Source organism: Myxocyprinus asiaticus, chromosome 33 (assembly GCF_019703515.2).
Source record: "Myxocyprinus asiaticus isolate MX2 ecotype Aquarium Trade chromosome 33, UBuf_Myxa_2, whole genome shotgun sequence".
In the NCBI taxonomy this organism is placed as follows: Eukaryota; Metazoa; Chordata; class Actinopteri; order Cypriniformes; family Catostomidae; genus Myxocyprinus; species Myxocyprinus asiaticus.
In genome coordinates, this window is record NC_059376.1 from 25,867,965 (window position 1) to 25,884,691 (window position 16,727).

The 16,727-nt window shown below is 43.3% G+C and overlaps 1 protein-coding gene across 1 annotated transcript; it reads right to left on the minus strand.

Moving 5' to 3' along the window:
- Positions 1-12,313: 12,313 nt before the first annotated feature.
- On the minus strand, positions 12,314-16,441 carry LOC127424401 (transmembrane protein 115-like). The gene is made up of 2 exons (XM_051669575.1): positions 14,536-16,441; positions 12,314-14,396 (listed from the first exon to the last, which is right to left on the minus strand). Exons 1-2 carry the CDS (start codon positions 15,390-15,392, stop codon positions 14,171-14,173), a joined length of 1,083 nt encoding a protein of 360 aa, XP_051525535.1. The 5' UTR covers positions 15,393-16,441; the 3' UTR covers positions 12,314-14,170.
- Between the last annotated feature and the right edge of the window lie 286 nt (positions 16,442-16,727).

Sequence of the window (16,727 nt, forward strand, 5' to 3'; positions counted from 1 at the left end):
GTTATCTATTGAAGATCTGTGTGAAGATGGGGGCCAGCTGGTTAGCACCAGGATCGAAGACACACTGGTGAGATGCTATCTGGGCCTGAAGCTTTCCTCATCTTTTGTTTTTGAAAGTCCCAGCTCACATCATCTTCACATCTTAAAGAGCACCTATTATGGTTTTTCAAATATTACCTTTCATGTAGTGTGTTATAAAGGTGTTTGAGAATGTAAAAAAGTTTCAAAAATCAGAGTGCACGAAATATGGAGTTATTGACACCCAAAAGAAAGAACCGATTCTGAACACCTGAAACGAGTCGTTAGTAATTCCAGACTTACTTCCTGCACTAACCTACGTAATTTGGTAACAAAAAACCCGCCTCTGGTCTGTTTACATGTACAGCCAGTGCTGGCTGTTAGCCTGTTAGCTGTTAACCTCTGCTAACCAGCTAACTCACGTTATTGTCAAACTACATATAAACTTACCACTGAGAAACGTCCTGTTCTCATCGTGCTTGCGATGGTGGTTCAGGTTGATCTTCCGATGTATCACTATCGGACTTGGGCTCAAATTGTTAAGGTAAAACAAAAATTTTTTCAGACGGAGCTGAAACTCGGATATGGTAGTGGGAGTTTCCTTTCCGATGCGCTGTAAGCGGTAGACCAATCATAACAGACTGGGGCATCTGACCAATCAGAGCAGAGTAGGCTCTCTGAAAGGAGAAGTTTAGAATGAATCTTTTAGAATGGATCATTGAAGGAGTCGTTTGAGACACTGGGAAAAAAAAGTAATGCTGCAATTTAAATTATGAGCAAATTAAAGTGTTTTTTGACCTTGGATGCATGTAACTATTGTATGAGACCTTTAAAACAAAATTAGACATGTTTAAAAATCATAATAGGTGCACTTTTTAAAAAAAAATTATTTATTTTTTGGGACTCAAGATGGCGCCGAGTATGGCTGCTGTGTTGCGAGCTCCGACACAACATAGTAGTGCTTTGTTTGTTTTGTTCACAACTCTTATGTTTTTTGTCTTGGATGTTGTCTGCATTATTGTCTACGACAGACAAACACTTTTGGACATTGGTTCAGCAATTTCACACCGTAAACCAGACTTCAAATTCCTCAGTGCAGACCCGCTGTTTACAAACATGCAAGCGGAGCCCGTTGTCTGGGCTGCCCGGCCATGGAAACGCAAAAGGAAAAGGGGAAACAGAGCCGGCATTCTCATCAGAGTAAGACGCCGCACAAATCGACCCCCGCTACCCACTATTCTACTGGCAAATGTTCAGTCTCTGGATAACAAGCTCTGCGAGCTGAAAGCGCGGATCTCTTTCCAACGACTGCTGCATTATCTACCTTACGGAAACTTGGATGTCTGCGGAGATTCCAGACTCAGCCATTGAACCCGCGGGGTTCTCTGTGCACCGAGCAGACAGAGCGAAAGACCTCTCAGGTAAAAGCAGAGGTGGTGGTGTATGTTTTATGATCAGCAAATCCTGGTGTGATCAGAGGAACGTACATTCTATCAAGTCTTTCTGCTCTCCTGATCTGGAATTTCTCATGCTTCTGTGTCGACCATTCTGGCTACCGAGGGAATTCACAGTGGTCATTATCACTGCTGTGTACATCCCGCCACAAGCCGACACAGACCGGACACTCAAGGAATTGTATGGGAGTATAAGTGAGCAGGAAACCGCACACCCTGAGGCTGTGTTCATTGTGACCGGGGACTTTAATAAAGCCAGTTTAAAATCAGTCGCACCAAAATACCACCAGCACATTAGTTTCAACACACGAGGGGACCGGGTTTTGGACCATTGCTACTCTCTCTTCCGGGATGGCTACAAATCCCTCCCCCGCCCACCATTTGGCAAATCGGACCACTCTTCCATTCTGCTTCTGCCCGCTTACAGGCAGAAACTGAAACAGGAAGCACCCACCCTCAGAACGATCCAGTGCTGGTCGGACCAATCAGATTCTACGCTACAAGACTGTTTTGATCACACGGACTGGGAGATGTTCCGGTCCGCCTCTGATGACGACATCGAGCTTTACGCTGATAGCATAATATGTTTCATCAAAAAGTGCGTGGAGGACATGGTTCCGACCAGAACAATACGGATCTATCCGAATCAGAAACCATGGATAAATAGCGATGTTCGCGCGGCACTTAATGTGCGGACCTCCACTTTTAATTCCGGGAACGCGGAGGAGCATAAACAAGCCAGTTATGCCCTCCGAAAACTATCAGAACCGCAAAATGCCAGTACAGGAGCAAGATTGAAGGACAGTTTAACACCACCAATTCTAGAAGCATGTGGCAGGGAATTAACATCATCACAGACTTTAAAGGAAATAAAAACTCCACCATGAACACAGCTGCCTCTCTCCCGGATGAGCTAAATACTTTTTATGCCCGTTTTGAGGAAAATAACACCGCCCTCGCGGAGAGAGCTCTCGCGGCCGAAGCTACAGAGGTCAGTTCACTCTCCGTCTCTGTAGCGGATGTAACCAGATCCTTCCGACAGGTGAATATCCGCAAAGCCGCGGGCCCAGACGGCATTCCGGGCCGCGTCATCAGAGCGTGCGTGAACCAGCTGGCTGGTGTTTTTACGGACATTTTCAACCTTTCCCTCTCCTTGTCTGTAGTCCCCACATGCTTTAAAACATCCACCATTGTGCCTGTTCCAAAGCTATCAAAAATAACTTGCTTAAATGACTGGCGTCCTGTTGCTCTGACCTCCATCATCAGCAAATGCTTTGAGAGACTAATCAGAGATTACATCTGCTCTGTGCTGCCTCTCTCTCTTGACCCATTGCAGTTTGCTTACCGCAACAACCGCTCCACTGATGATGCCATTGCATCTACAATACACACTGCTCTCTCCCACCTGGAAAAAAAGAACACTTATGTGAGAATGCTGTTTGTAGACTACAGCTCAGCATTCAACACCATAGTGCCCTCCAAGCTAGATGAGAAACTCCGGGCTCTGGGCTTAAACAGCTCGCTGTGCAGCTGGATCCTGGACTTCCTGTCAAGCAGACGCCAGGTGGTTAGAATAGGCAGCAACATCTCCTCATCACTGATCCTCAACACTGGAGCCCCACAGGGCTGTGTTCTCAGCCCACTACTGTATTCCTTGTACACACATGACTGTGTGGCAACACATAGCTCCAATGCCATCATTAAGTTTGCTGATGACACGACGGTGGTAGGTCTGATCACTGACAATGATGAAACAGCCTACAGAGAGGAGGTGCACAACCTCTCCCTCAAAGTCAGTAAGACAAAGGAGCTTGTGGTGGACTTCAGAAGAAAAGACAGAGAACACAGCCCCATCAACATCAATGGAGCACCAGTGGAGAGAGTCAGCAGCTTCAAGTTCCTGGGTGTCCACATCACTGAGGAACTCACATGGTCCATCCACACTGAAGTCGTTGTGAAGTAGGCTCATCAGCACCTCTTCTTCCTGAGACGGCTGAGGAAGTTTGGAATGAACCGCCACATCCTCACACAGTTCTACACCTGCACTGTAGAGAGCATCCTGACTGACTGCATCTCCGCCTGGTACGGCAATAGCACCGCCCACAACCGCAAAGCACTGCAAAGGGTAGATGCGAACTGCCAGACACATCATCGGAGGTGAGCTTCCCTCCCTCCAGGAAATATATACAAGGCGGTGTGTGAAAAAAGCTCGGAGGATCATCAGAGACTCCAGCCACCCGAGCCATGGGCTGTTCTCACTGCTACCATCTGGCAGGCGGTATCGCAGCATCAGGACCCGCACCAGCCGACTCCATGACAGCTTCTTCCCCCAAGCAATCAGACTTCTGAACGCTTGATCTCCCACGATCAAATACATCAGCACTGCACTTTATTACCCTTACTCTTATATCTCACACTGGACTGTCATAAATTATATTATTATTATATTATATTCTCTCTTAACAACTGACTATCAACCGACAGCCTGAATGTCAATACAGTACAATACTGTACATTCTATATATACTTCTATATATACTTTTTTATATATTTTTATTTTTTATTTTTATTGAATAATGTGTATCTATATAGTGCGTATTGTATACTGTACAGTGTATGTTATTATTTGTATATTGTTGAGTGTAATTGTGTATATCAGATGTTTAAATTGTGCTGTGTTAATTTGATGTTATGGTAAATTGGTATATGTCTCATCACTGTCACGACTGCTATGTTGATCGGAACTGCACCCAAGAATTTCACACACCATTGCACTTGTGTATATGACTGTGTGACAATAAAGTGATTTGATTTGATTTTGATTTGACTTTAAGTGCAGGTTGAGTAGCAGGAGGGGGGAGGAGGTGGGTTGCAGGAGGTGTTGGTGTTTGTGTGAATTGAAGGTCAGAGTGGGTGTGGGGTGTGAAATTGGGCCTTTCAAATCTGCAGTAGAACACATTAAGGTCATCAGCCAGTTGTTGGTCCACCAAAGGGCTGGGGTAGGAGTCCTGTAATTTGTGAGTTGTTACATGCCACTCCACACTGATGCAGGGTCATTAGCTGGAAACTTGTTTTTCAGCTTCTCAGAGTATCTTCTTTTAGCCACTCTGATTTCCCTGTTCAGTGTGTTCCTGGCCTGATTGTACAAGACTGTATCCCTGCCCCTGTAAGCATCCTCTTTGGCCTGAGTTCAAGCGCTTGCAAAAAAACTTTTTTTTGCGCGTGCAGACATTTTTTTGTGCTCACAAAATATCATCTTGCATGTGCAAAATAACTTTGTGCCCTCAATTTCATCTTGCACGTGCAGAATATTTTTTGTGCGCTCAAAATATAATTTTGTGCTTGCAGAATTGTGGCTCATATATAACTCCATAATATTACACTTCCAGTAGTCTTCAAATAAACCCACCTGTTCAGCCAGGTCTCTACATTAGGGGCAAGTGGAGCTAAGCCCCACCAGAGGTGGCACTTTTGTGCAAATTGCATGGCATCATCATACATTTATTTTAAGAAATAATATATTTTCCGCAACTTCAACATGTTTATGTCCATTATACAAGAAAAAAGTACATATTCTTTTGAGAAATTCTATTATTATTAAGGTATTTTGCGTAAAAGCCATTTAATCGTTCTCATTTGCTATGTGTGGGGCTAGCCCTTCATCCTCAATGTTAATCAACGGAGATCTGGAGAACGTCAAGCGCATGTGCAACGAGCATTCAACGATGGCCTGAAGGGTTAGTTTGTCTTTGCCTCTGAGCCAATCAAAAGCTTTGATCATATTTATGTCAGCTGTTGACATGAGCATCGGACGTTACTGCTCTTGACTGCAGACCTGCGGAGTGAACTTCACTGGTAAGTTTTAAGTTTTTTTCTAATGTGCTGTTGGTTGGATTAGTTAAGCACTGTTTATCATTTCATTGAATTTTATGCCATTGCTTTGAGATGTTGTGTTGTTGATGCACTGGTTTGTATTAGATTACAATGACTGATAGATATTGGGAGTCATTTGACTAATTATGTTATGCAGTTAATTAGAGTTAGTGAGATAATATGCACACCCTTTGATGATTTGCCTATTTGTGATTTACTTTCACGGTCACTTGAGCTTTTTGACGTGGATATGCATGATCTATTTTTAACAGTATAACAGTTAAAGGATAGGCAAGGAGGAGGCAGGAACCGGCTGAACAGTCAACATAAAGTTAAATGGTAAAACTCAACTTAAAACATCATAAAACATAAGACACTCACACAACAGACTCACAAAACACGGCCGCCAGGTCTCGTAAGCAACCAAATTGGCCCGGTTGCTAGGGAGGGTAGAGTCACATGGGGTAACCTCCTCGTGGTCGCTATAATGTGGTTTGTTCTCTGTGGGGCGCGTGGTGAATTGAGCGTGGTTGCCGTGGTGGATGGCATGAAGCCTCCACACGCGCTATGTCTCCGTGGCAACGCGCTCAACAAGCCACGTGATAAGATGCGTGGGTTGACTGTCTCAGACGCGGAGGCAACTGGGATTCGTCCTCCGCCACCCGGACTGAGGCGAATCACTATGCGACCACGAGGACTTAGAGCGCATTGGGAATTGGGCATTCCAAATTGGGAGAAAAAGGGGAAAAATCCCCCCAAAAAAACAAAAAAAACAAACAAAACAAAAAGAAAACGCGGCCGCATGCGTCTCTCTCTCGAACCAGAGCTACTCCCCCTTTATCTCGCTCACCCGCTGATCAGCTGATTCAGCGCCGGCCATGCACCCTCATGGCACGGCCACGCCCTCCTCCTCATCACACACCTCCCCCGCCCGATTCAGGCTGGAGTGCCAACCGGACTGACCTACGCCCGCCCCCCCCCATCTCTGGAGGGGAGACGCTACCCTTCCGGCCGTTCTGTCAGCCGGTGGTCCACCCCGCCTTCTGGTAACCTGGGGGAGAGATGAGGGGAGGCGTGGGGAGAGGGCGAGCGGGAGACACAGAGAGAGAGAGAGAGAGAGGAGAGAGGGAGAAAAACTTGCCCGCTGGTCCCCGGACACGCTGTCGCCCGGTCCTGATGACAGCTCGTTCCTCCCAGCGAGCCCTCCGACATCTGGCGGACGGCAGCGACCCCTCCATCCCCAGGCAGATGGCTGCGCCTGCTCCTCTGGTGGACAGCAGCGGCGAGGACTCCGCAACAGTGCATCCCTCCTCCCTCCCAGGTTTCGGCACCACTGTAACTGTTAAAGGATGGGCAAGGCCACGCCCTCCTCCTTGTCACAATCAGTCATACTTGTTTTCATTTTATAAGTACTAGGGCATTAAGGGGCGTCGTATGTATTATAATGGCACATAAATGACAGTAGATAGGCTTTTATGAAAGATTTTTTGACTCCCCTTGTTTGACTTCGGTGAAACCAATGAGTTCTAGTGTGAAACTTCTACCTGTCAATCAACCGCTGTGCTAAAACGATGTTTATAAACTTTGCCAGTTAAAGTGCATACACACATGCACAAGTTCACAGATCTTCATAGTCCCTGATGTGAACATAAAGTGTAACATGAGAAGCACATCTGTGAAGCTTAATTGACAGTTACTCCACTAAAATAATAGACAATTCTGCTCTAAACGTGATGTTTGTGCTTATTAAATGCATGCATAATTGGCTGAAATGATGCGCTGCTTTTTTGTTTTCTTTTCGTTATTATGCAGTTTGCGCTTTATTATCATACATTAACACACTGAAGTAATGATGTATGCAGTCATGAAATCAGATAACCTCTACTCAAAATCCAAACACAAAAGAGACACATATTACCAGGTGTAAATGATGATGGTGCCAGTTAATACACATCTAATACGCAGCTGAGAGGAGATGGCGGAAATCTAAAGATCCAGTAGATCTAGGTAAATATCAGTCTTTTCTTGTAACTTTTTCAGGTAATGTTAAATCTGCAAAAACCTCCTATTACCAGAACGAGATCAACAGCACCACAGACACTCACAGCTTGTTTAGAACATTCAACACACTTCTCTGCCCTCCCCCTCCACCACCTGACACATCACTGACAGCAGATGTCTTCGCCACATTTTTACTAATAAGGTTACAACCATCAGCAATACATTCTCAGCACCACACCCTGTCAAACACCTGTCCCCTGTATGCAACTCTTCTGTCTCTATGTTCTCTCCTCTGACTGACACTGAGGTCTCTAAACTCCTCCTCTCCAACCACCCCGCCACCTGTTCCCTTGACCCCATTCCTTCTCACCTTCTCCAGGCCATCTCTCCGTCCATCCTACCTGCACTCACATACATAATTAACACATCTCTACTTACAGGCACTTTTCCCACTACATTTAAGCAGGCTCGAGTAACCCCGCTGCTGAAGAAACCCACACTTATCTCCACACAAATAGAACACTACAGACCAGTCTCTCTCATCCCATTCATGGCAAAAACACTTGAAAGGGCAGTTTTCAATCAAATCTCTGCCTATCTCTCACAGAACAAGCTGCTGGATGACAATCAGTCAGGCTTCAAAAGTGGACACTCCACCGAGACTGCCCTGCTGTCTGTCACTGAGTCACTGAGACAGGCAAAAGCTGAATCAAGATCATCCGTCCTGATTCTGCTGGACCTTTCTGCAGCCTTTGACACAGTCAACCATCAGATCTTACTCTCTACCCTCTCCTTGCTGGGCATCACAGGAACTGTGCTTGGCTGGTTTAATTCCTATCTCTCAGGTAGGTCCTTCAAGGTAGCCTGGAGAGGTGAGGTATCCAAGCCACATCAGCTACTTACTGGGGTACCTCAGGGATCAGTGCTTGGGCCACTTCTCTTCTCTATATACACAACATCACTGGGACCCATCATTCAGGCACATGGTTTCTCTTACAACTGTTATGCTGATGACATGCAACCACTTGTCTTTCCAGCCCAACGACACCACAGTGACTGATCGAATTTCAGCCTGCCTGGCAGACATCTCGGCCTGGATGAAGGAACACCACCTGCAACTCAACCGAGCCAAGATTGAACTCCTTGTCTTTCCAGCCAACCCTGCTGTTGAACACAACATCACTGTGCAGCTGGGTGCAACTAAAGTACCGCCTTCCAAAATAGTCAGAAATCTAGGGGTAACCTTCGACAACAGACTAAATTTCACAGACCACATCTCAAAGACCGCAAGATCATGTAGATTTACACTCTACAATATCAGGAAGATAAGACCCTTCCTCTCTGAACATGCCACACAACTGCTTGTCCAGTCACTTGTCATAACTAGACTGGACTACTGTAATGCTCTCATTGCAGGCCTCCCTGCATGTGCAATTAGACTCCTGCAAATGATCCAGAACGCAGCAGCACGTCTGGTCTTTAATGAACCAAAGAGAGCGCATGTTACACCACTCCTTGTCTCTCACCACTGGCTGCCGGTTGATGCATGTATCAAATTCAAGGCCCTGATGCTGGCATACAGAACAGTCACTGGGTCTGCTCCAGCATACCTAAAATCATTTATGCAGAGCTACGCGCCCACTAGAAGCCTGCGGTCGGCTAAGGAACATCGCATTGTTGTACCAACACAAAGAGGCACCAAAACACTTTCCCGGACTTTCAGCTTCATCATACCACGATGGTGGAATGACCTTCCCAATTCCAAGCGTGAAGCTGACTCACTCTCTGTCTTCAAGAAACGACTAAAAACACATCTTTTCCATGAGCACTTAACCAGTGGTCGCTTTGGATAAAAGCATCTGCTAAATGAATAAATGTAAAAGTAAATATTAATACCAGGGAATAAACAGGACACATGCATAGCGGGAATGTGAGGGGCAAAGGGTGAAGTCAAAACTGATGCACTAGGTTAAATTGCTTTTCTTGTTTCTTTTTTAGCTGTCAAAATGACAAACAGAATTTGGAATTATTCATCAATGTTTCAAAGATCAGTCAAATAATTGATTGTTAAGTGATTGTTTGTGCCCCACTCTAAATAATGACCCTGAGACGCCACTGCACCTGTTACAACCGGTGAGGTTTCTTTTTTTTTTTTTACAGTTTGAGTTTTCGACTAATTAAATTTAGGTACAGACTGTTCTATACAAAAACAGACTCATCCAGACACAAAAGCACCAGACTCCAGTTTACTTTTTCGGGCTGGTGGATATGTCTCTTTATTTGTAGTATGGATATAAGGATTAAATTGTGGTTTGTTCTACTACTTTCCCAGCTCCCATTTATAAAGTAACACAGTAAAGCTTTAAAGTACAGAAGAACTCAACTTAAACAACATGCAGAGCCTCAGTCTTTGTTCATTACAATTTTGAAGAAAAGAAACCCTAAATCAAGGATCCCACACCTTTTGACTAATGTATTTCTATTACTTTTCCAGTTGTTTGTAATGAATGGATAAACATTTTTTTTTTAATTATTAGACTCACAAAGAGCATTTTCTAGTTGAGGAAAATAGAGCTGTATAAAACTACTAACATTTATATTCAGAATATACATTTCTATTACTTTTTTAAAGAATGTATTAATTTCCACGAATTTCAGGTCTGAAAAAATATATAGCTATTTTAAACCTTATATTGTTTAAGGTTTTCCATGACCATGGGAATGTCATGGAAATAGTTTACCCCAAAATGAAAATTCTCTCATTATTTACTCACCCTTATGCCATCCCGGATATGTATGGCTTGCTTTTTCTGCAGCACACAAATGAAGAGTTTTAGAAGAATTTCTCAGCTCTTTTGGCCATACAATGCAAGTGATTCAGCATAAAAGTAATCCATAAGACTCCAGTGGTTAATTCAATATCTTCAGAAGTCATATAATAGGTGTGGGTGAGAAACAGATAACTTTTACATTCTTCTTCTTGTGTTTTTGATCATTCATATTCTTCATGCATACTACCCCCTATTGGGCAGGGAGAAGAATTTCAAGCAAAAAAGGACTTTAATATCGACCTGTTTCTCACCCACACCTATCATATCACTTCTGAAAATATGGATTAAAACACTGGAGTATGAATTACTTTTATGATGCCTTTATTTGTTTTTTGGAGCATCAGAAGTTTGGCACCCATTCACTTGCATTGTATGGACCTACAGGGATATTCTTCCAAAAAATCACAATATGTGTTCTGCAGAAGAAAGTCATACACATCTGGAATAGCATGAGCGTGAGTAAATGATGAGATAATTTTCATTTTTGGGTGAACTATCCCTTTAAGGCAGAATTTAATTGAAAAAGATTTGATTTGCAGATTCACACTGCAGTTTTAGGACATGTGTCTTTTATCCTTGCATCTTTTTTTTTATTATACTTTATATACAGTAGAGAGAGTGTGTGTATGTGTGTGTGTGTGTGTGTGTGTGTGTGTGTGTGTGTGTGAGAGAGAGAGAGAGAGAGAGAGAGAGAGAGAGGGGGGGGGGGGGGGGAGACCAGCTGACACTAAACTGCAGGAAGGACAGAGCAGAGCATTAATGATATTGCTTAATTCATTACAAGGTTGTATAATAACCCCATGGGTAATCCTTGTACTCACTTCTTGCTAAAAAAAGGAAATGCTAATTAATAATGATTAACATTAAGAAAACACTGATCATTTGCTTAAAACCAAGGTGCTCTGGGACAGATGTGCCCTTCATTTAGTCCACAGGGGCCAGTTGCATCAGCTGTGCGTAAGTTCTCACGTAAGTTAGGACGTAAAGGTCACACTAAGGGCTTAGTAACTACTAGTTAGTTTGAAACTAAGTAGGGTGACCATATTCTGGTTTTCCAAAAAGAGGACACCTTTTTTTTTTCCTCACTGGGGTAGGGAAATTATAGGGTTCAAAACAGTGTTACTATGAATGCAAACTTTAATACAGTGAAAAAGACACTCTATTAGCATAACATAAATATATATATATATATATAAATAAATAAAAAATTGTACTAAAATAAAATATTTGATGCCATGAGTGTACCTTCATTTACTATTACTATTATTTTGAATGGCCATGGAAAATGAAGCAATGTGATAATTTTACCTGGTCGCAAATATTAGTCCGTTAATTTACCTGATGAACTTTCACCTTTTGCTGACCCTTTATGCTTCGCAGAGCTAATGTGTGCTTCTAAATCACTTGCACCTTTATTAGCAACTGACACATAAGTGCCAGCTTTACATTTTCTGCTACCCACGGATCTCGACCTGGACGAAAGCACGGGCAATAGTTGTGCAAATCTTCTGTAAATTTGCACTTTACTTTGGGCATTGTTTCCACTCAGCTGACATTTGCTGTTACTGTCAAGCAACTGTTTGATGCTGAACACGACAGCGCTTCGCACATTCGCGGAGAGATTGACAGGCAGGAATTTGGCCAACAGTTGCTGCAAGCCTCTTATAACCGACCAATTGGTGTGCGAGAAGGCGGGACTTACAAAGAGGGGTTAAAGCAATGCAAATATGCGCGCGCACACAGTGAAGTATTAGACCAGATGCACATCATAATCCAACTAAAGCCAAATCCCGAACATTTTCGCAAATTTAGAAATCCCGGCCGGACGCTTTTTTAAGGTCCGAGAAAGAGGACATGTCCGGGAGAAAGAGGACGTATGGTCACCCTATAACTAAGTCAGAGCTTAATTTGGTTGCACCACTTGTTCTTAAGGCAAGACTTAACTAGTAGGTCATAAGCTCTCCGTAAAGTAATGCGTAGTCGCATAATATGACGTTTACCTGTATTTATCCAATGAACAGCCTTCATATTTATACACAGAAGTAAATAGTATATTTACCCTGTGTAAATAATAATATTATAGGAACTGTATCTAAAATAAATGAGTGGTGATAAATAAATACTAATACAACAGGCTGGAAAAACAGACATTTATTAATTTTAATATCCTATATATATATATATTTGGAATGTGTTGAAACTTGACACCGGGCGACACACCCTGAAAACTGCACCGTTAGATCGGTTTCACGCTGAAGACATTTATTCATTTACATTTATTCATTTGGCAGACGCTTTTATCCAAAATTTCTCTCTCCCTCTCTCGTAAATGTCAACATCATACTGTATGTTGAATGGATTGATGGCTGTCACGCAAAACATGAGCTCATTGATGTCATTAATTGAGTCTGCTTTTTAATTCCATCAGTTACTCCTGGTCAGAGGCTTCCGTATATATTTAGTTTATATGTAGGGTTACGTTCTACCTAAGTTTAATGGTGCAACGCTCAAATATATAGTAGAGCGTAAATTGTGACTTAGTGCCCATTTACGCCACAACTAGGTTAAGTTTAAACTAACGCACAGCTGGTGCAACCGGCCTCAGGTGTCAAACTCAGTTCCTGGAGAGCCACAGTCCAGCAGAGTTTAGCTCTAACCCTAATTAAACACACCTGAAGCAGCTAATTAAGGTCTTCAGGAGCGCTTGAAGATAACAAGGAGGCATGTTAGTACAAGGCTGGAGCTAAACTCTGCAGGGCTGTGGCCCTCCAGGAACTGAGTTTGACACCCCCACAGATGGAGAGAGAAAGATCAGAAAAGTAGGCTGAAACCTGAATCAGAAAATGAGAGGGAGAGAGAAACATCAAAGCTGACACCTAGGAACCAAAACAAAACAGTTTAACAAATGCTTGTAAAAACCCCAAAGAAAAAAAATTAAAAAAAATTTTTTTTTTTGACAAAATCGAGCAACCCTACTCAAAAAAACAAAACACAACCAAATTTCTCAAGAGAAATCGCTGGGCTTAAGTCATAATCTGCATTAAATGAAACTCAAATCACACTGTGTAGACAATCTGTGTTTTATAAAAACAGGTCCATTATGCAAGTTTAGAATTTAGAGTGCAACACTCTTATCAAATCCAACACTTATAGACAGATCAAGTACAGATGAGGAAAAGGGTACAACAGGGGAATCGGATTCTGTATTGCTATTATCATTTCAAACTTCTTAACAAAAATATTTTTTAAATGACTATTCGACTCTCTCCTTTCTCTCTGCCTCCACATCTTGACACAAAACAGGAATCGCAGGGCCATACCCTGATCAATTAAACACAACCTTTGATCATGTGTTCTTTGAAAAGTCCCACAATTTGCATAAACATACTTCGCCTTTGGAAATCCAGCCCTTGAATTTCCACGAGTTCTTCTGATGCAGTTATATCAGTAAACAGCAAAATAAAGTTGTTGTTTATCCCATCTTCTGCTCAGTCAACACCAGGATTTTTACCTTATCCAGACGCAAGGTCTTAACCAAACAAAACATAAGAGGCGGCAACAGAGTTAACCATAAGCATTTTGTAGAGTCAGTTTCAAATAAAAAAATAAATAATCCCACCAACCATTTGAGCATTTATTCAGAAAAGATACATCCCAGAAACCTTACACAAGAGGCCATAGTGAGAGAAGATATTCTTGTTTTTACAAAGCAAAAGTACTGGAGCGCTGCAGATATTATGTTTCAGGCTATTCAAGGGGTTCTTTTTTGTACAGCTAAAAAACTGAGGGTGGATCTCCTTGTAAAATGTTGTTTATTTCATTTCCCTTTTATTTATTTTTTTGGATAATGTGTTCTTTTAGTGGCAACTCCTCATTTAGGTGTGTAAAACATTACCAGGATAATGTGTGTGTGTGTGTCACAGCTCCAGTAGCATTTGTGATTGTAAAGATAAATTTAACTGCAAGACAAAAGGTTTACAGTATGTGTGTGGGTTAGGAATGTGTCGGTGCATCTTCAAAGCTTATGATGCTGGACTCCTGTTGTCCCGTGGAATTTTGAGAAGTGGGTGCTGGTGGCAAAGTCTCACGGGATGAAAGGAAAGGAGTGTCTGTCCGAACCTCTTCATCTTCATCATCCTCCTCATCTTCCATGCTTGGCCAAGCCGACTGGTCTTCCACACGTTTCAGACGCTCGTTAAGAGCTTTCAATGCCAGTTGCCTGTAGGCAAATACAAGTAAATCAACAGCCAATCAAGGTGTGGATAAATATGGATATATTATAACTGAGCGCACCCAGACTGATCTACTTCAAGTTTCTGTTAACTCTATAAACTTTCAGCCTTTGTGAAAACACTCACCTCCGCCTCTCTGCATCTTGTGGGTCTGTGCCTGGTAGGCTAATTGTAATTGAAGAAGGAGCCCCAACATCATAGCGCTTCACCATCTTACGACAAACTTTTATCTTCACCAATGCAGTATGCACAAGCCCCGCTGCAAACCCAACAGCTGGTTGCAATGCCTCAGGGAAGAAGGAGGCGAAGGCAAAGTGGTCTGACATGTCTCCACGCCCCCTAGAGTGCCTCTGGTAGAAGCGCAAGTAAACCCACCCAGAAAGAGCTCCGTAGCCACATGCCGCTAGTGGCGCTGAAGTGTCCAGCAGCCCTGCTAGCCGCAGGACGGCTATTGCTAGCAGAGTTAGCGCTGGTGCAGCTTTCAAGCGTACTTGTGGCACTCGAAGCACTGTGGTATCACCTGCAGTCTGCTTCAGTGCTACAAGAACTCCTCCGAGAAATGCAGGTGCACCATACACCCTCACAGCAAACAGGTAGTCCAAGTCAAAGGTTGCCGCATAGGTGAGAAGGTAGGAGAGTCCAGAGAGGAGGCCAGCTGCTACATTTACCACAGTGAAGAAGATTAGCAGCTCCAACGCACCCCATAGTGGCTCCAATAGCCGCCCGGCAACCATGACTGTACCAATGTTCACTGCCATGCCAAAAAGATGCTGCTCTACCACTGCATGGGTCAGAAGCGTCCAAATCCAGAAGTTTGGCGGGAAAAGGAAGCCAGGTGTGACACCAAGCAGGTAAGGGGTGTTAGCAGCCCAGGAGAGCAGGTACAATAGAATCACTATGGCACAGATGGACTTAACCACCACACTTGTGCTTGTGAGTGCACTCAAGAAGTGCTGCCGTGCCACAGGCAGGTAACGGTTCATCCTGATGGATTCAAGTCCTCAGTCGTAAACGTTCTGGAAGTAACAACCCCAAGAAAGCAGCAGTTGGCGTCAACAGGGCCGAGGGGACACAACCATGAGATCAGACCCAGACATCAGCAACCAACAGTGGAGTGACCTCATCAACAGAGTTTCTGCAACATTCTGGGCAACTTCAAATGATGGGAGGGTGCCTTTGATGAAGATTGTTGAGAGGAATGAAACAATATTACCTCAAGCCGATCTTACAGGTGATTGCAACACTTATGATGAAATAACTAGAACTTTCCCTCACTCAAGAAACAAGTCAATGATGTATTTTTCAGTTTCAGAAACCTGCCCCCAAAATATAAAATAATACATATGATTTGGTCTTATATACAAAATGCTTTAGAATACTATCAATTTTGTTCGATTTTTCAATAAAAACAAAATGATGGCTTTGTTGCTGAAAAAGTAACTTTGCCTCGCTGACAAAACATCACTATGATTATTTGCCCTTACAACTTTTCCTTTTTGAGTTTTAAGACATAATTCATCACTTGTGAGTCTCTACCAGGGTCACCTGAACTACTCCACCTGCTTATCAGCACCAACTACCGTCTGCTAACACTCCAAAAACCTTAACTCCTCGATCTGTTTTTACACATTTTCCATGTTAGTTTGCTAGTGTCATACTTTCTAAAAGTCTTTTGGGCTTAGTTCAGGCACTTGCCGTTTGTTTTACGGGTAAAACAAGCGAAGGAAGGAGAGATATAAGCAGCTTGCGCCCTGGTGTGGTGTCGTGTCATGTCCTCTCAGACCGGCCTGGAGTCGCAGTTCAGTCCGGGGATTTCCTTTCAAAACAGGCCTCCAGGTGTCGGGTTTAAAGCCAGTGAGCGTGAACCCGAATAAAACCCGATGGTTCTCCTTTTAATGTCCTAATGTCGACATTTCCACGAAGTTCCCCTTGTATTTTGTTGTTTGAGTGTGTGGCGCTCCCAGGCCAGTTAACAGCCATAAAGCACAAACATCAGATTTGCAAACGTCACCGTCCAGCTTTGCAAATGGGCGTGTTGTTTACGGCAGCGTGGAGCTAAGTCTGCTGGGAAATGTAGTTCGTAGTAGAGAAGGTCCCTTCAAAGCACTTCTACCAAGGAGAGTCTTTAAGGTTAGCAACAAAATGCATAATGCAGTGGTCCCAAAGACATTCTATGGGCGGTAAACTGGCAAGGAGACAAGAGGCTGTTTTTTTTTAATGGATGTTTATGGAGGAGATGCTTCAGTACACTGAACGGTTCATGACATTAACATCTGGCCACCTGCCAAATGCGGGTAGAAATCGACAGTGGCGGGTAA

Excerpts from the sequence above, each read along its gene's own strand:
- LOC127424401 (XM_051669575.1), bottom strand. The coding sequence starts at position 15,392 with ATGAACCGTTACCTGCCTGTGGCACGGCAGCACTTCTTGAGTGCACTC. Across the intron at positions 14,397-14,535 it reads CAAGATGCAGAGAGGCGGAG|GCAACTGGCATTGAAAGCTC; the intron begins GTGAGTGTTTTC and ends ATTTGCCTACAG.